Raw genomic sequence first — 20,567 nt, forward strand, 5'->3', positions numbered from 1 at the left:
TCTGATGCTTATTATGAATGTATATGATAATTATGATTATCAGTTTCATTTAACCATTTTAGCACTATTTTTGTAATAAATAAAAACTTATCATGAGAAAACAATACTATTTGCTATGTTTAATGTGCACCAAGATCGCATGACATCTGCCACTGCCCACAGCAGAATTAATAAAAAGAAAAAGAGGAAATCTGTCAATGGGTATTACTGAAGGAAACAAACAAAACATCCCAGAACCATGCATGAAGTCGATTTATATAAAAATATGTGAGTGTTAATTATACAATTAATGCTTACGCCCCGTCTAGGGTAAAGGATGCAACATAAAAAAAAAAAAGGAAACGATATGGTTTCTTTGAAGGGAAAAGCCAATGAAGCAATATTTATTGGGTTTTACCAGGGTTAGAATACAATTGGGGATTTTACCTCAGGAGCCGACAGCCCAAAATAACAAACAAAAAGAGTAATATGTACCTCTTACTGCCCGAATACACAAAATAAATTAAAAGAAAATACAATTACTTCCAAACTCCCTAATCCAAAACAGGCAATAAAGATCAACAAAAAAAGGTGGCGTCGGTGTCCCTAACTCCCAATTCCAAAACATAAGTATAGTTGTGCAACAGAGCAAACAAAACAGTGCAGGGGTAATCCGGAATCTTAGTCGTTAAACTGGCGGCAGTCTTTGCCACAAATGGCAATTCACAGGAAACAAACAAACTCTTCTCTCTTAAACAATTTCTCCAAAAACCACACCCCGGAACAAACAGTCTTACTAGTAACAAAGTCAGGCAACAAAAGTGTAGCGATTGAGCATAAGGCTAATGGAAGGAGTGGCGAAGGACAACGCATTCTCATCCTAAGGCGTCATTTTATTCACACTTTTGACCATGCTTCAAAATCCGACGCACATGGCACCCTTTAGCGTCAGGTAGATGACGCTCATCCTCGGGCGTCATCTAACCCTTTAGCGTCAGTTAGATGACACTTCCGTTTTTAGCGTCAGTTACATGACGCTTCCGTTATGGGTAGGTTTAGGTCTGGGGTAGGGTTAGCGTCTCATATTGACGCTAAAGGGTGCCATGTGCGTCGGATGTTGAAGCATGGTCAACAGCGTCAGTTAGATGACCCCTTGGGATGAGAACGGGCTGCGAAGGAAGCTTTTATACACGTCCAGGTGTCAGCTGATCGATCAGGGCGTGGCACCAATCAGTCTGCAGGAACCAATCCGGTCTTCTTCCTGGAAAACAACAAACACCTCCCACAACAGCATAAAACACATATACAGACCAAAAATGGCACAGGGGCGCAACTACCCAGTGTCAGAGGGGTATGCAGCAACAATTTTTGCGCTGACTTTTTTTTACCAATGCATTACACCGGCACTAACCCAGCGCGCCAATTAAGCAAAAAAAAAAAAAAAAACGAATGTACGCCGCCGATGTACGAGTTTTATGGGCCGTTAAGACAAAAAAAAAGTATGAGATGTATCGGCCGAAAAAGCACGTCGGCCCACCGGGAATCTCCCGGTAGTCCCGATGGCCACAGAGATATAGATAGCCTGCATGCCTGGATGTCACACTTTAAATCCTACCTGTTGGCTTTCAGCATCCACTTATTTAGCTGCTGTCGCATCAATTGACATGCCATCTCCTTTTCCCTCTTTCTTTTTCTATTTTTAGCCCCCCAGCATTTTGTTTTATCCATCTTTTTCGACGACAACTCACTACTCGTACCTGCTCGCTCAGCGAGAGGCATCCAGCTGCAGCCCCGCAGACTCACTTCTCGCTAGACACCAGTGGCTGGACACCAGTGGATGGACAGCCTACGTCATTTCCGTATCGTCATTTCCGTATCGTCATTCACTTTTCAAATTTGACGCGCCATGCAGATGTCAGCGGTAAGAAAAAAAATATAAACTGTCGATGATTTATAGGTCATGTCAGAATTCAAATGCACAAACTAGCTAGTTAAAAAATCGTCTTGTTTTCAAGGTACTTTGTCGTGTTTTTTAAAGGTATTAGTGAACTCTGGTGTGCCTCAATTCTAGAGCTAGGTTGCTACAATAGAACACTTGTACTCTAATATAGTTAAATATAAACATGCTCATTCTAATCATATTGTACATCTGTTCTTGCTTTAGGTGTGGTGAATGTCAAAAAACTGCCCCAGGCTGTAAGAGACATGTGTGTCCCTTTTAAAATTGTACAATGCAGAAATTGCAGATGTTCTTTCAAAGACTGGGTGGGGTACCGTGGAAACGGAAGACGTGGAGACCTGCGAGGGTTTTATACAGACCCTGAATTTCCTGAGCATTGCCCAGACTGCCAGTTTTAGGGGGCAGGAATGAGGTGTGGTGTGCACAGTGTGCAATAGTTTATTTGGTCTATAGTCTATAGTTTATTCTCTTGAAATAGGGACTTTCCCCACAACCTTACGGGCCTGACTGTGGCATCTTCATTCTGATGGTCAGATTTGACTAATTTTACTAATTAGATTGTGTAATTTCCAATAAATATTGCAAAACCATGAAGTGTTAATTTGATCTGGATTGTTTGGTAAATTGTCTGATCATGTGAATCTACGTATATTTTAAAAACAGAAGTGGTTACATTTACAAAAAAAAAGAAAAAAGAATTGAATATCCAAATGGGCAAGGCAAAAAACTGTGGTCAATTAACATGTACAAGTCTGTTGTATTGACAAAACGTCTCAGGTTACAAATGTAACCTTTGTTCCCTGAGAACAGGGAACGAGACAATACGTCATCGACGTTATGGGGAACGCCTCAGGCGTGACAGGTGTCTGAAATCACTATCAAATCACGTCAATCACATTGACCGGCGACAGCCCGTTAATCATTAGCGTGAATGATTAACGTGCGACCTGGAAGTATATAAGGGCGCCTTGCAAACATGACAAATCACCTTATCGTCTGAAGGGACTGTACGGCAGGCAAGCCCCGAGGCATGGCAGGGAGACGTATTGTCTCGTTCCCTGTTCTCAGGGAACAAAGGTTACATTTGTAACCTGAGACGTTCCCTTTCGAAGGGAACTCAACAATACGTCATCGACGTTATGGGGAACGATATACCCACGCCGCCATGCTGAGGGGAGTGAATGCCCTCAGGCAGTGACAACTGTCAGAACCAGCAATTTCAAATGAAACGCTAGAACCACTCACCGTCAGGTCATACTGGGCTGTCAGTGACAGCATTCCCTACGGTCATAGCCTAAGCTATAAGCCACACAGGAAAACCTCCATAAACATAGTTAAATGAAAGGACTACCTGGGCCTGCTCAAAGGCCTAGGACCACAACTTCAATTAGAAGGGGTCCCTTCTAGGGAATGTGGCTAGGGAACCCGAAGGAACCCCAGCCAGTCACTATTCAGGGGAACGTACTCACCCCGAAGTGCCACCAGGACGGCCTGACCTGGTGTCAGAGCATAGACACTTAGTCTGGCCACTTCCTGTCTGTCCGAAGACAGAGCCTCTGGACACTTTGCCTTAAGTAAGGCATCCAACCCGAGGGACTGCGACGCTGGCAGTGAACCACTCGGCCCGGATCTCAGAGACGGGATATCCCGGAGAGTATGACTCAGCATAGTGCTTTATGACCCTTGCTAGCGAGGGGAGTTTCTCTACTCGATCCATGGATCAACCCAGTGTTTGCAAACACTGAGGAGGCCTGTGAAGGCCTAATGGCTGATCTAACCGGGAGGCCTCACAAGAGGCCTACGACCGTCTGACCAGACTCAGGAAGCCGCATGCTCATAGAGACCCTCAGTGAGGGGAGCACAAGGTCTGCCTGGTAGGCAAACCAGGCTGTAGGCAGGAAAGGTTCCAGGAGGGAACAAATAGCAGAGAATAAACACTTTAGCGAGCCAGGGCGCAAGCTAGCCCTCAGCAGCTGCCTATTAAGGCTAGCTGAAACTGATAGCAAGAGGCCACTAGCTTCATAAACCCAGCACCATTAGAGAAACATTACAGGGAGGCCCGGAGAGGCCTACTACCTGATAACCACAGTATGTGGGGAGCTCACCTTCAGGGAGGCCTGGTGAGGCCTGCTACCTTACAACCACAGTATGTGGGGAGCTCACCTTCAGGGAGGCCTGGTGAGGCCTGCTACCTTACAACCACAGTATGTGGGGAGCTCACCTTCAGGGAGGCCTGGTGAGGCCTACTACCTGATTGCTACAGTCTGTGGGAACTCACCTTCAGGGAGGCCTGGTAAGGCCTACTACCTGATAGCAACAGTATGTGGTCACCTACAGGGAGGCCTAGAGAGGCCTACTACCTGATAGCGATAGTACGTGGGGAACTCACCCTCAGGGAGGCCTGGTGAGGCCTGCTACCTGATAATCACAGCATGTGGGAACTCGTTTTCAGGGAGGCCTAGTGAGGCCTACTACCTGACAGCCATAATATCTGGGAGCTTTTTACTGCTACCCGATAGTAAGCCAGGCTAGCTGTCCAGTTGCCCGTCCTTGGGCTTGTCTCTTCAGGGAGGCCTGGTGAGGCCTACTACCTGATAACCATCTTAAGTGGGAATTCACCCTCAGGGAGGCCTGAGGGGCCTACTACCTGATAGCAACTGGTAGCTGAGTCCGGGTGACAGTTCCAAGGCGGCCTGCTAAGGCCAGCCAGCTGGGGACTCGCCTATCAGGGAGGCCCGGTTGGGCCTACTAGCTGATAGCAAGTCAATTCTGCTACAAAGGAACACTGTTGGGAACCATACTACACCAATGTAACTATTGGGCCCACCCACAGGAGGCCTAGTACGGCTAGCTACCTGTAGCGGCATTAAAGCATGACCCACAATGTTGGGACTCACCTCCGAGGAGGCCTGTTTAAGGCCTACTACCCACCGGTGAGTCAACTGCCCGAACCACCAAGGCCAACCAATTCTCTCGAGAAGTAGCCTATAGCGCCCTCTTGGGGGCTGCTCATACAAGGAGGCCTGCTGAGGCCTACTACCTGATGGCGCAGCCTTCGTTGGCAGATAAGCTGTTTACACAGCGCCTACAGCATCCTGGTGCCTAATCACATTGCCCATGGCAGTGTACTCAGCATAGAGAGCTAATACCCTTAGAACAAGGGGAGTACAACATACGTCACTCTGCCTCAGTGGAGGCCCCAGTTAGTCAGGGGCCTACCATCTATGCATGGGCGTCAGCACAGGGCAATGCTCTGGCTTCAGGGGAGCGAACTTCGACCAAAGAAGAAGTGAAGGCTTACTTCATACTCGACCCGAGCCATAGTAGTGCGAGGTAGGATAAAAACAGAACTGGGAGTGAAGTGCTCAGACCTACCCTGAATCACAGGGGAATACTCACACCTCACCCTGAGTTTACCAGGGTGCGGGCCTGCCAGCGGCTCTAGGGGTAACAGAAAAACATCTGTGCCCAACCTAGGGGAGTGGGGCTTGAATGAAAGCCAACCACCTACAACCCACAGCCTGAGCAGTAGCTCAGCAAGGTATTAGTGAAGCCTACACTGGCGGCCTAAATCCGTAGGCCAGTTCTGCACGGCAGGGTCGGGCAGGAGACTCAGTCTTCTTCGTGAAGCGAAAGACGGCCTAACCCTGCTCAAAAGGACTTATATACCACGGAGGCCTAACTGAGGCCTACCATGTCCTTATAAACCATCCTCTGCACCACGCTGCATTACTCTAGTCACCCCAGAATGCAGAGAAGGGGGCGGGCCTTGGCCTAACGACTCCCATGGGAGGAGGCTGATTATACAGGGATGCCAAAACCTACATTCACAAAGTGAAGGGTCAGAGGAAGAAATGCTAATTTTAGCAGAACGCCTCTAATATCCCTGGCACAGCCTAGGCCAGCTACAGAGGCGGCCCTGGTGAGGGCCAACCTGTAAGCATAGATCTATCTGAGGGCTCAGAGGAGCCACAGCCTACTAAAGAATATAGTCTGTATTATTCCATACAAAGGGCTGCAGAACGCTCAACCTAATGAAAACTCAACAGAGCTCAAGGGGCGAAATACTCAGAAAAGTCAAAACGGTCCCATGGGCCGGACATAAGATCTATCTGAAGCTCTAGCGTCAGTCAACACTCTAAGTAAACATTCTATCAGAGAGAGACCAACTACTCTACCCTGAGGTGGCTAGTAGCCCGAAGGCTAACATAGTTATCATTCTGGCCACCTAACGGGGAACTTCAGGGCCCTAATAATCCAATAAAGTTACCTTACCTTTATTACCTTGACATGACCCCATAACTCTTTATACAGGGAACGAGGTCTGTAAAGAGAAATATGTTATTTTTTATCACAAAAAATATACTCCTTGAAAAGACCAGCAGCTCACCTGCGGCGTGCAAAGTGAAGACTCACCAGACAGTTCTTCATGAACATGGGGTCTACCACCTTTACATACCTGAAAGAGGCACTCTCACTAACCAAGCCGAGGCGGGCCATCAGAACATTGTTCTAACCATGAGCCCAGCCTCAGGCCTGATGTAAGAAGCGCCTGGGGAGTCGGGGAAGAGAGGAAAAGGCAAAGATATAATCACGCCCTCAGGGAAGATGATCCAAGACCAACGCAACGTGCGTTTGTGCCGGATCACCTCCCTCAGATCCCTCTTCCCATCCACGCATACCCACGCTCTCCTATCCTCTCAACATCAGCGAGCTAGCCCGCTGATGTTGGTGCACTGTAAAAAATTCCTGTAAATTTACATGGAAATTTAGCAGCAAAATGCTGTTTTCGTGTAATAACTGTAAGTTACTGTTTTTTGCAATGCATTATGGGAGAACTTGGTCGCTTCAAATTTCGTCTTGACCAGCAACAGTATGACACTGTTATTTAACAGTATAATACCATATTTTCCCATGTACATGTGAGAAGACATTTTAGTTTATCTGCATGAGGTCATTTTGCAGCTCTGCCTGTTATTCATTTATTTGTAAACTATTACTTTTAAATATTAGATTTTAAACATCCAGGGATGTTTTTGTGATTTAAATCGGATGAAGCGACTGATTTAATCCACAAGATACCACAGGAACGTGATCCCATTGTAGGCTACAGACTGTCGACATCACATTCAAACGAAAAGAAACTTTTATCCAACTTCACATTTTCCTAAAATGTATCTGAGTAAAAAAATTAGTATGAAATGTTTTGTCTTCTTCTGTGTTTTATTGTGTGGTTACAATTTTAATGTGAGATTCAAACCGTCCATTATCTGCTACTGTTATTTGCAACTACGTATTTGATTTGATCTGTAGCCTGAGTTACCAAGTAGGCTACCTCTAAATATTTACATACAGTATAAAAATGATCCAGTGAAGTGTAAGATGACATGAAAGCGTGTTTTAATCATGGAAAAAGTAACCGAGTAAAATATGATAGCTTGTTTGTGAGCTCGTTAGCATTCTCAGACTGCATTTGGTTTGCTACCGTCACATGCACACTTTATGCATATGCAACGGACACATGTCCCAATCTTTATCTAAGCAAAAGATACGTGAGGTATGATAAAAATTCATAATTCTTGTGTAATTACTGTGAACGTGCGTGTTCAAACCGCTGCAGAAATAGCAGCATAACAGATGGACGGACGGAATGTCAATCATTTTCAGATTTTTCTTTTTTATTGAGACTTTATTTTGTTTATTTATTTTTTATGTATCTCTTCTTTACATTATGTTTTTCTTGTCATTGTAGTTCAACTCATGAAGGCTTACTTTGTAGAGAAGCAATGACTGCTTCTTTAAGAAACTGTAAGTTTGCCTATTGTTTGTTCTATGAACACCTGAATAGTAATTGTTCACCTAAAAATGGGATTTCTCTCATCATTTACTTAACCTTATGTTGTCTCTTTCTCTTGGAGGATAAATTAAGATATTGTCGTGGAGAAATGATGTCTGTTGGGTTTGCCCAAACAATGGAAGACGAATGGGGACCAAACCTTCAAGCTCCAAAAGGAACATAAAGGTACAGTACAATTAAAGGGATAGTTCACCAAAATTAGCCCATGATTTACTCACCCCGAAGCCATAGGTATATATAACATTCTTCTTTCAGAAGAATTCAATCAGAGTTATATTAAAAAATGTCCTGGCTCTTCCAAACTAATGGCAGTGAATGGGCCCCATTTTTTTGAAGTCCATACAAGTGCATCTATCCATGATAAAATTGTCCCAAACAGATCAGAGGGGTTAATAAAGGCCTTCTGAAGTGAAGCGATGCGTACTTGTAAGAAAAATGGCCATATTTAAAACTACGCCACAAGAGTAACACTTAAAAATGTATGACATAGATCATGTAGGAGTAGCAGGAGCTTTGACGCCTCTCTCAGTTCAAACACACAGCGCTGGGCAACTGCGTTCGTCATTACGTTGTGTGTCAAGTTCAAATATTATTATTTTGCCGTAAATCAATGTGTATGGCCTTCTGCAGGAAACTAGTTATTTTAGTTGATAAAGTTTTAAATATGGATATTTGTCTTACACCAACACATCGCTTCACTTAGATGTCACTTAGATTAGGCCTAGATGTACGGTGAAAAGTGTTTGGTCTGTTCTCACCCAAACAAATTGAATCACTTCAGAAAACTAGTTAAACCATGTGACCCATATGAATTACCTTTATCCTTCATTTACTATGACTATTGGTGTTTGAAAGTTTGATCCCCATTCTCTTCTTTTGCATTGTAGGGACAAAAAGACATTTCATCCCAATGAAAATATCATCTTTTGCATCATTGGAGTTTAAATTTGAATAAGGGTGAGTAAATGAGAAAATTATAATTTTTACATAAACCATTCATATTCTGAATGATAGGCCTATTGCCTCTGTAGAATATAAGCAACAAGTAGCACATTAAGTTTTAAAAATATTATTTGCAGATACTGTCAGTCATCTTAATTGTTTTCTTTACCAATAGATGTCTGCCACTCCTGCTGACCTTGAGAAAATGCTTCCCTGTGTCTCCTTGTTTTATCCTTCTTGGTAAGTATGTCATATTAGCAGGGGCGGATCTAGAAAAATATTTATGGGGTGGCAAGAGGGGGGCAGGAATTTTTGAGGGGTGGCAACATGGCAGACGTATATATATACTAAATTTAATCACAGTCAACACAGTTTGATGAGAAATCGTATGTATACAAAAGGGCATTATTTGTATTATTATTTGTATCTTTTTTTGTGGGGGGGTTTGGGGTCACCTGTGAGTACAGGGCTGGACTGGGACAAAAAATCGGCCGGGGCATTTTGGCCCAGACTGGCCCACTACATATGATCATAAACACAACCGAACTTTGCACTCCCTTGAATATGTATACCAACTCCTATAAAAACCACTAATGTCATAAGTGAATAGGAGTGAGTAAGAGTTAACAGATGAAATAACTACTAAGTTGAATTATAGCCCCACTCCACAGTGATGAATGCTAAAACAAGCTATAAGCTGCATTGGGATAGCAATAGCGTTTTTTTCCCACAGGATTTTGGGAAATCTGCGGTGAGTGCACCTCTCTCTCTCTAGGGGGGTTCGGGGGCATGCTCCCCCATAAGAAAATTTTGTGCTTTTTAATGTTAAATTCATCAATCTGGTACACTTTGAGAGTTCAAAATAAAGAGCTCCAACCCATATTCAGTGTGCAAATTGAACAAAGAAAAACTCAAAACTCTTTTAGTTGTGATATAGTGTCTGTCTACATTACACTACTATATAATAATAGTTATAATATTATGACCAGTCCAGCCCTGCGTGAGTATAAAGGCAGGGGTGCGTTTAACTTTTGGAGCCAAGGTGTGCCGACCTTTTTTCCCTTTTTTATATATATTATTTTGTTGAGCACCCAACTTGAGCGTTTTACTGTGGAATACTGTAGGCTACTGCTTATAAACACCAGGCAGATATAATGATATGAAACAGATGTGCTTTACTCATCTCACTTGCACAAAATAAATGCAGTAATATAAAGCATAGAAACGCACAGGTGAAATACACTGAAAATGATATGCATTTAAAAATTTGGTCGGGTTGAAAACTTATCTCTCTGGTAATGGAAATCGGTCGCTGTTGTCTCTTGCTGTCTCCCGCTCTCGCGGTCAGATCACCGGAAGTTTTCGCCGGAAGTATTTGCCCACACAATAAAGTACGAACGTCAACGGTCGTCATATTGTGCACGTAGCGAATTCACTGCAGTCGGACATGGGAGATTCGCGCTCGTAAATTGTCAAATTGGCCATAACTTTTAATTCGTTGCTGCCAACTAGGGTGGCAGCAGGGGTGGCAAGGCTTTCTTTTAGGGTGGCATTTGCCACCCTATGCCACCCCGGTAGATCCGCCCCTGCATATTAGATATGTCTGCATTTTGTTTCACTAAAACAAAGCTCACATTTCCAGACTGACACGTAACTTTCCTTTATCAGAAGATCCACATTTATAATATGCCTCATGCTAGAATCCACTGACTATACATGTACTCTGTATGACCTGTGCAGTTTCTTCCAAGTCTTCAGTTAATTATCCAGTAGTTTTTGGTTAGACATTTTTAGATAATCAAAATTATACACTGCAAATCATTTAATTGAAAATGTTCTCCTCTTATTTTTCAGATACTTTATTGGAATAAATCCGTAAAAGGGGACCAAAGCTGCACGGAGAAAAGAGGTGTGTAAAATAACTGGGAAAACTGTGCAGAAAAGACTTTAACCATCAGTCCAAAAGTATCAAATACTGATATTTATTTTATAAACTATTTGTTTTGATATAAAATAATGGGCTAGTGTTCACTGAAACCTGACTTGAAAGTATATTTGTATTTTATGAACAGTTAAGGTATGCATGCATGTAATTATGTATGCCTGTTTTAAGGCATATTGTAAAAGTCTATCTAGTGTTGTATGAGAATAAATCTAAAAGTTTATCTAGTGTTGTGTTGTTCTCTTTTTTTATCCACATAACAGAAAATGCAGGGTATAATATGTATTTAAAATTGAGATGGGGATGTGAGTAGTAACAACTACTATGATGAGCGTACAGTGATGGCAAAGGCTCTAAATGTAATGGTGCGTTCAAGCCATGTCGGAAAGATCGTATTTACGAGTTGCACATGACCTCCACCACATTGTCGTTAATACGAGTGGAAAGCTTGGGATTTTCTTTAAGCCCTGCTGTTTATGAGTTGGGGGCATGTCAGTGAGAAACAAGGCGGAATACCACAGTACTTAAAGGTATTTACACTGTAAAAAAAATAATCCTGTAAAAAAACGGTAAACTACTGGCAGCTGTGGTTGCCAGCATCATACCGTAAAAATACGATATGTTACTGTTTTTGAAATTTACAGCTAAATACCGTTTTGTCAGCTACAGCTATATGCTGTTAATTTACAGTTATATACTGTAATTTAACAGCATATAGCTGTAGCTGACAAAACGGTATTTAGCTGTTAATTTTAAAAACGGTAACACACCATATTTTTACGGTATGATACTGGCAACCACAGCTGCCAGTAGTTTACCGTTTTTTTACAGGATTATTTTTTACAGTGTGGATACAGGCAGAGTATGGGTTCTTCCATGTCCTCTCGATCTCAGTATGAGATCGGGAAGAAATGAAAGGCTCACCTGAGCTGGTGGTTCTATGACCGGGGAAAAACCGCTCTCATCGCGAGCGATTTCTCCCCCAACGAGCAGCCACGGCAGCTGCAGCCTGCCCGCGGCGCGTTCTATAATACCAACCAGCTCAGCATACACGGGGCAGGGTGGCTGAGAAGATACAGGAAAATATTTTATTATTTCCACCCTCATCAGCCATCTCCTGTTTGTCCGGGAGAGCGCTTGCTGCCGGACTAAGTTTTCCCTTTTTTTCTTTTTTGAAAAACTTCATCCAATTGCAGCTTCTCATCAGCCGCCGCATCGTCTGAGAGGATTACACCCCTCTCAAGGCGATCGGCGAGCTTCATCTGCGACATCCAGACGCTGAACCCTCTTCTCTCGAGAAGAGGGACAGGCACGATCACAATTTGTACAGGCAGTTCCCTCGAGAACCGCCTGTGCGCGTCTTCCTTCCCAGACAAAAAATGCACAGTTCACGTGTGTCACCCGGCTACAAATATCTTGGGCACGGGTCTGCACACTACTGAAAGCATTTCATAATTACCTGATTTTCAAAGCAGTTACAGACAAAACAGTCCCTGAAGACGAAAAGGTGATTTGTCATGTTTGCAAGGCGCCCTTATATACTTCCAGGTCGCACGTTAATCATTCACGCTAATGATTCACGGGCTGTCGCCGGTCAATGTGATTGACGTGATTTGATAGTGATTTCAGACACCTGTCACGCCTGAGGCGTTCCCCATAACGTCGATGACGTATTGTTGAGTTCCCTTCGAAAGGGAACGTTATAGTCCATTGATCTAGGCTGAATTTAAGTCACAAAAAATAGTGATATGATCTGAACAATATATATTTTCAAGGTGGTTCTTGTGAATGCAGTTTGCATGAATTATTGAAGTTATAATATTAGGTATATAATTGAGAATTGTTTTATGTAAAGAGATATGATAAAGATCATATTTCAATTTGCACACAGCTTTTATATTATATATTTTAAGTCATAAAAGTAAATCGACAATACGGAAAAGACGTGTGCAATTAAGCCTGCAAAGAATGCTGTCTATCCACTGGTGTAAACAGAAAATAAATATGCTGTCTATCCAGAGGTGAAAATATAAAATGAATATGTCTATCCAGAGGTGAAAATCTAAAATAAATATGTCTATCCAGAGGTGAAAATATAAAATAAAAATGCTGTCTATCCAGAGGTGAAAATATAAAATAAATATGCTGTCTATCCAGAGGTGAAAATATAAAATAAATATGCTGTCTATCCAGAGGTGAAAATATAAAATAAATATGCTGTCTATCCAGAGGTGAAATATAAAATAAATATGCTGTCTATCCAGAGGTGAAAATATAAAATAAATATGCTGTCTATCTAGAGGTGAAAATATAAAATAAATATGCTGTCTATCCAGAGGTGAAAATATTAAATAAATATGCTGTCTATCCAGAGGTGAAAATATAAAATAAATATGCTGTCTATCCAGAGGTGAAAATATAAAATAAATATGCTGTCTATCCAGAGGTGAAAATATAAAATAAATATATGTCTATCCAGAGGTGAAAATATAAAATAAATATGCTGTCTATCCAGAGGTGAAAATATAAAATAAATATATGTCTATCCAGAGGTGAAAATATAAAATAAATATGCTGTCTATCCAGAGGTGAAAATATAAAATAAATATGCTGTCTATCCAGAGGTGAAAATAAAAAAATAAATATATGTCTATCCAGAGGTGAAAATATAAAATAAATATATGTCTATCCAGAGGTGAAAATATAAAATAAAAATGCTGTCTATCCAGAGGTGAAAATATAAAATAAAAATGCTGTCTATCCAGAGGTGAAAATATAAAATAAATATGCTGTCTATCCAGAGGTGAAAATATAAAATAAAAATGCTGTCTATCCAGAGGTGAAAATATAAAATAAAAATGCTGTCTATCCAGAGGTGAAAATATAAAATAAAAATGCTGTCTATCCAGAGGTGAAAATATAAAATAAAAATGCTGTCTATCCAGAGGTGAAAATATAAAATAAATATGCTGTCTATCCAGAGGTGAAAATATAAAATAAATATGCTGTCTATCCAGAGGTGAAAATATAAAATAAATATGCTGTCTATCCAGAGGTGAAAATATAAAATAAATATGCTGTCTATCCAGAGGTGAAAATATAAAATAAAAATGCTGTCTATCCAGAGGTGAAAATATAAAATAAAAATGCTGTCTATCCAGAGGTGAAAATATAAAATAAAAATGCTGTCTATCCAGAGGTGAAAATATAAAATAAAAATGCTGTCTATCCAGAGGTGAAAATATAAAATAAAAATGCTGTCTATCCAGAGGTGAAAATATAAAATAAAAATGCTGTCTATCCAGAGGTGAAAATATAAAATAAAAATGCTGTCTATCCAGAGGTGAAAATATAAAATAAAAATGCTGTCTATCCAGAGGTGAAAATATAAAATAAAAATGCTGTCTATCCAGAGGTGAAAATATAAAATAAAAATGCTGTCTATCCAGCGGTGAAAACGGAAATTAGCGGCAAAACGGAAATGACGGAGAAAACGGAAATGACGTAGGCTGTCCATCCACTGGTGTCCAGCCACTGGTGTCTAGCGAGAAGTGAGTCTGCGGGGCTGCAGCTGGATGCTATTGCGCTCAGCGCTCACGGCACCCCCGCCCGCTCGCGATATTACCCCGCCCCCCTTCTCCATGAGGGCGCCTACTCTAGCCTGTTAGTCCTCTAAAATTTTATATAACATTGAAGAAATGCAGAAATGATTTAGAAACGCACAACAGCAGCTACATATATAAAATACAATATGTATATATATATATATATATATATATATATATTTTTTTTTACCATCGCTTTGGCGCCCCCCATGGTGCTGCGCCCCTATGCGCCGCATATAGCGCATACCCACTTTTTGCGCCACTGCACCCCCATACACAAAAATAAACATGATAAGAACATGTTTATAGACAAGATCTAGATAGAGAATCCGCAATAACATTATCTGTGCCCTTTTTGTACTGGATGTGCAGATTAAAATCCTGACAAATTAAAGCCCAGCGCATGAGTCTTTGATTTTTGTTACAGAACTTTTGCAAAAATACAAGAGGGTTGTGATCAGTAAAAACTTCAACAGGTTGTGAGCTTGAACCGATATAAACTTCGAACTGTTGCAAAGCTAGCAAAAGGGCAAGGGTTTCTTTCTCAATGGTACTGTAGTTATATTGATGGCGATTAAACTTAGAGAAAAAAAAAAAACACAATGGGTGATCAATTCCATTTTCATCTTCTTGTAACAGTACAGCGCCTGCACCGGTTCCGCTTGCATCAACCTCAAGTTTAAACGGTTTGGTGAAGTCAGGAGTAGCTAAGACAGGAGCACAACATAAACTCTTCAAAGAATCAAAAGCAATCCGACACTAAGGGGAGACCACAAAAAAGTAATTGCTTTTCGGAGGTTATCAGTAAGAGGTTTCACTACATCAGAAAAATTCCTACAGAAACTTCTGTAGTACCCAGCCATGCCAAGGAAACCTCGGAGCTCCCTCTTTGACTGTGGTATAGGGAAATTGACAATGGCGTTGACTTTGGCTTCTATTGGTCGTACAGTGCCCTGGCCTACTTCCTTTCCTAAGTACTGAATAGTAGCATGACAAAATTCACATTTAGCAAGATTGAGGGTTAGATTAGCTTCTTGAAATCTAACAAACACTTCCTCTAATACCTTCAAATGACTCTTCCAGGTCTCTGAATAACACACAACATCGTCCAGATATGCCTCACAATTTTTAACATTAGACAGTACTTTACACATCAAACGTTGAAACGTTGCTGGAGCATTAATAATTTATAAAAGCTTCCAGTATTTACTTCTCATCACATGCACTTTTTCAAATCATGTGTAATTATCTTTATGAGCAATCTAACAAATTCGGTATAATTTATGTCCAAATTTAAGGCAGTGCTATTTCATACTAATGCTATTCAGCAATTAAGGGTTACAAAGAAACAGTAAGTAATATTTGGATAGTCCTGAGTGCCATGATGTAGTCAGAAAGAATACTAATGGGGATAATTATGATGAATGGCAGTTATTGGAGAGATGCTGCAGACAGTGTTTACATTAGAGTCCTACACTGAGCCTGGGGGAAATTACTTTGTTTGTTTGCAATTATAATAATGGCATCATTCAGTTATTTTTAGATTAATTGAGCAGACAGGTACTATTTCACATTTGAATTAAGGGGACACATTACTTGCAAGAAACAAATCATTTTTAAGTTGATAATTATTGTTGAGCATATTTTTCAAAAGAAGTGTGAAATAATTTAGGTTTCTTTATTTACATTTGAGATAATCACTGAGAGAAAACTTGCAAATATCCTAAAGTATAAGGTCGTGAATCTGTCATACTGGAATAAACTGCAGATAAAAAGCTGGTCTGATCATAAAAACAATTTCTCTAATAAGGTATAACTGCAGTCGCACTTTGACTATGACAGATATATTTCTTTATATTTCATGGTGTTATATTTTTACCCTGAAGTAAAACAGCTAACAGCACTATAGATCACTGGATTAACATCCGAACAGAAGCAGCGCTTTAGGGAGCTGGTTATTTTTGTCTTTGTGTTCTCTGTAGTGTTGTTGCACTGATGCTATTTATGTCAATTTGCCTGGCTGGACATTTACCTCAGGCTCTAGAAGTGAATGAAAATCTATACCAATTAATTATACAGCCAAAAGAGACTAAAGCTGCCAGCTCAGTTCTATTAGAAACCTATTGCACTGAGATTTAGGGGTGTTTAGCTGTATTGTAGATGCCATAGCAACCAAACTGCAATTACTGTTTCAACAACCTAGAATATGAGAAGAAAACATAAGAAAACGCATCACAAGACAGATTTCCTGCATGAGCTCTTGAATGAGAAAAATCAGGGATAGGAAAGCTCTTTAGACATTTGTTCGTAATCACTAATAACATGCTGTGGATTTGAATGCTATGGGGTTTGATGTTCATGTTGTGCCAATAATATTAAAGAAAATATATCACTCAGATTTCCCCCAAATCTCCTTTTAAGGAAAATTATTCAAGGTATTTCATTATCCACAATCAAACATAGAAAGTCAATTTTTTTTTGTTTCATAATGGATTCCAAATGAAATATATTCCACATGTCTGAAAAGATTATTTTTTTAGGGCTCAACATTTTTAAGATTTAAATCAAAGACTTTGTAAAAGGCCTAATCCATAAATCAGCTGTAAAAGTCTTCTGAAGATACACGATTGCTTTATGATAGATTTAATTTAGGCTTTTATTAACATATAAACATTGATCAATGCAAATAAATAGAGCATGTAAAATATGGTTAAAGGACATTCATTTGTGTGTGCTTGTTTGTCACAAAAATAATTGAATGTATGTTCTTGGTCTTACTGTGAACAATTGATTGGTGTGTGTTATTCCAAAGAGAGGGAAAAAACAAAATGATGTTGCTCTTCCTCTGGGTTGCAAATGGCAGTTCATGTTGACTTTATCCTTAATCAATATTCTTTACGATGCACAGCACAACTAATCTAACTTCTCCTTAAAAGAGTAAATGGGTCCATAAAAACCTTATGGAAAAAAAATCAATGACACTACCAAATTCAAATTTAGAAAAATTAAGCGACGGTGGACAAGAACTGGAAAATGCTAAATCACTCAGATGTTCAATGCTGTGATATTTAACAAGAGAGCGAGACAAGAATGATTAACATTTATATTCTCAGTGCAGTTCTGCATGGTTGAGAATATTGATGCTCAGGCAGTTTGTGAATTTTTAGATTGAATTATTGCATGCATTAGTCTGGTTCCTAAAAGCTGCCCTGCGAAAGATCATAATTGCTGTCTCACTTCGAAACAAAACCTGGACTAAATGCTGATTTTCTTATGTCTCTGTTTCTTATGTGAAAAGTGGCTGGCAGGTTACAACTCACTGATTAAAACTTTTACTGTATATAAGGTCCTTATTACATTCATTACTAATTATCATGATCACAAGATAATGCATACTACATCATCCGAACATAGCTGTACTCCATCACATGAAAGCGTGTAATATAAGGGAATAATTCTAAAATACCAACCTTGTAATAGGCTGTGTAAGACAGGCATGGTGATGCTATCAACACCCGACAACAGACATAATCAGATCTTATGGCCTACAGCAAAAAAATAAATAAAAAAATGCAAATATTGCTATGGGCATTATTCAGTTTATTCTGTTTAAATTGAATAGGTCTGGCAAAAAAACGGGATGTCTCTTATTTTGATTGTTGATGTCATGTGTCAATTTCTACCTGATGTCGATCAGGAGGAGAGACATTTGTCCTTTTGTTGATTACATTTCCTGACATTTGAAACCCTCTTTGTATGTAGCCTACCCATACCATCTGCAAAGCTCAGCTGACAATAGAAAAAAGCTGAGAAAACAATGTTAAATAATTAAGGATATCATGATGACACTATACATGAGTTAATTAGCTCCATATTACTGCAGTTATTGGAATAAGAAAATAGATAATTGAGTTCTTTTCATGTCAGTATTTAAAAAACCCACTTCGTAATAACTTTCATTAACATTAGTAAAGATGATTAGCAAAACATGTATAGGTGCTTAACAGATAATTAATGTACTTTCAAAGATTTAAATGTCAAGATCCTTATGAAATATGAATTAACATAATTAAATATTCATAAACCTCTTATCTGTTATAGTTGTCATTTTAAAGCAAACTGTGGCTCATTATGAAGTCCGATGTCAATCAACAATCTCGCGAGTACTGGTGGATTTGCGCACGTAGATCATGCAGAGGCAGCCTGTAGACTCCCATCAGACTCTCAGGGAAGCGGTCCTTTCCCTTTCAGTGCATCAAATTCATTCGGACTCTGTCGTAGGGTTATGCACGTTAATGTTGGCATGGATTTGGTCTGTTTTTTTATTCTTCTGGCAGATATACGTAGCCTACGTGAGCTTATGTGGCATGAAACTTCACAACTTAAAGGTAAGAAACTTTCTAAATTAAGTGCACTTTTGCACAACATATTTTGCTCGGATCACTAGTCCAAGCTGTAACACTTCTAAGTTTATGTATGTTTTTTTTTTAAATCTATGTGATTTAATGACCGCGTAGTAACAGTAAATTAACACTAAGTGCAAACGTGCATTTAACATTATATATATATATATATATATATATATATATATATATATATATATATGCAATATTCTTTTTGCAGATGATAAATAGAAATTCAAACAGATGAATGCAATGAACCTTTGATTCATTTATTTATTTATATAAAATATAAATCAGCATGTTTAGCATCATTAACCTCATTAAATAATAAAACGCAATGCATTAATGCATACCATTTTTATGAATTAAAATAAGATCCACTTTATAATACTTTATTTTAAAGTGACATGGTTACACGTTACATGTGCTTACTATAGTAATAACAGTAAATTATGCATACTTACAAGTAACTAACCCTAAACTAAACCGGGATGTCTCTTATCCTTGTATCTACATAATGTATCCTTCTTAAAAATGTTGTTCACTGAATGCTATAAAAAACAAAAGCAGGGCATCCAGCATCTTTTTTTAATACAAAATAGTTAAAAAAAAAATTTATTTTCACTTAACATTCTTTTTTTTTTTCAGAGTAAGTGACAAAAGTGAACAAATGCTAAACATGGATATAAGAACCGAAGCAAACACATCTGAAGACGAGACCCTGAACTCCTTAATTCAGTCCACAAACTGTTGTACACCAGCCACTATCCAAGTTGAGGGTGTCTTAGATGGTCTGGAAGACAGTACAAAACTGGTGGGTGTTCAAGTGATCTTGATTTTGGCTTACAGCACCATCATCGTCTTTGGCGTGACCGGGAACTCTTTGGTCATATATGTCGTGTACAAGTTTAGAAATTTACACACGGTTACTAACTATTTCATTGTCAACTTGGCTGTAGCAGACTTGTTGGTCAACACATTGTGTCTCCCTTTTACTTTGATGTACACTCTCTATGGAGAGTGGAAATTCGGGCAGGTGATGTGCTACTTGCTGCCATACTCACAAGGCTTAGCGGTCCACGTTTCAACCATCACGCTCAACGTTATAGCGCTGGACAGGTACCGCAGCATTGTCTACCACATGGAAACCAAGATGTCCAAAGACATGTGCATAGTGGTGATTGCGATCACATGGGTGGCAAGCGCGATCCTTGCCAGCCCTCTAGCTATCTTCCGTGAATATGTGACCTTCGACCTAACTCCTGAGCAGACAATTCAGGGTTGTGCAGAGAAGTGGCCTGGAAGTAGCGCGGATGGGACAATCTACAGCATCGCCATGTTTTTCCTGCAGTACGGGCTGCCACTGTCTATCATTTCTTTTGCGTACACTCGAATCTGGAACAAGCTAAGAAATCACGTCAGCCCCGGCGGTGGTCGTAGCGACCGCCATCAACGGCGACAGAAGACGACGAAAATGCTGGTGGCTGTAGTGGTGGTCTTTACCATTAGCTGGCTGCCCTTTCACGGTTTCCAGCTGGCTGTGGATATTGATAGCAGTGTATTGGAAATGAAAGACTTTAAATTGCTCTATACAGCTTTTCATATTGTGGCCATGTGCTCCACCTTTGCCAATCCCATCCTCTATGGCTGGATGAACAGAAACTATAGAAGATCTTTTGTGGTTGTTTTCAAGTGTGGAAGGTTAAACAACGGAATGAGAAGAGTTTGTAGCAGTGATGCAGTAAGTGAGAAAAGTACACGCAATAAGCAAAACGCAATCAGTGTAGCCTTTAAACAAGAAAACACTCTGCTGTGATGGCCATTTGCTTTTTGAGATTTCAAAACAAAATGTAAACATAAGGAGAAATATTCAAAAAGT

General features: G+C 39.9%; 1 protein-coding gene and 1 long non-coding RNA gene across 2 annotated transcripts; both read left to right on the forward strand.

Moving 5' to 3' along the window:
- The first annotated feature begins 7,866 nt into the window (after nt 1–7,866).
- Nucleotides 7,867–11,114, forward strand: LOC130099421 (uncharacterized). Its single transcript, XR_008808383.1, has 4 exons — nt 7,867–7,961; nt 8,684–8,753; nt 8,914–8,978; nt 10,593–11,114. It is a non-coding gene; the product is annotated as an uncharacterized LOC130099421 (long non-coding RNA).
- An 8,226-nt stretch (nt 11,115–19,340) lies between these two features.
- Nucleotides 19,341–20,567, forward strand: npy2r (neuropeptide Y receptor Y2). The gene has a single exon (XM_056265116.1). It carries the CDS (start codon nt 19,359–19,361, stop codon nt 20,502–20,504), a length of 1,146 nt encoding a protein of 381 aa, XP_056121091.1. The 5' UTR covers nt 19,341–19,358; the 3' UTR covers nt 20,505–20,567.

Source organism: Rhinichthys klamathensis, unplaced genomic scaffold (genome assembly GCF_029890125.1).
Source record: "Rhinichthys klamathensis goyatoka isolate OS25496 unplaced genomic scaffold, OSU_Roscu_1.1 h1tg000229l_1, whole genome shotgun sequence".
Taxonomy (NCBI): Eukaryota; Metazoa; Chordata; class Actinopteri; order Cypriniformes; family Leuciscidae; genus Rhinichthys; species Rhinichthys klamathensis.

Coding starts and splice junctions, on each gene's coding strand:
- npy2r (XM_056265116.1), top strand. CDS start 19,359: ATGCTAAACATGGATATAAGAACCGAAGCAAACACATCTGAAGACGAG.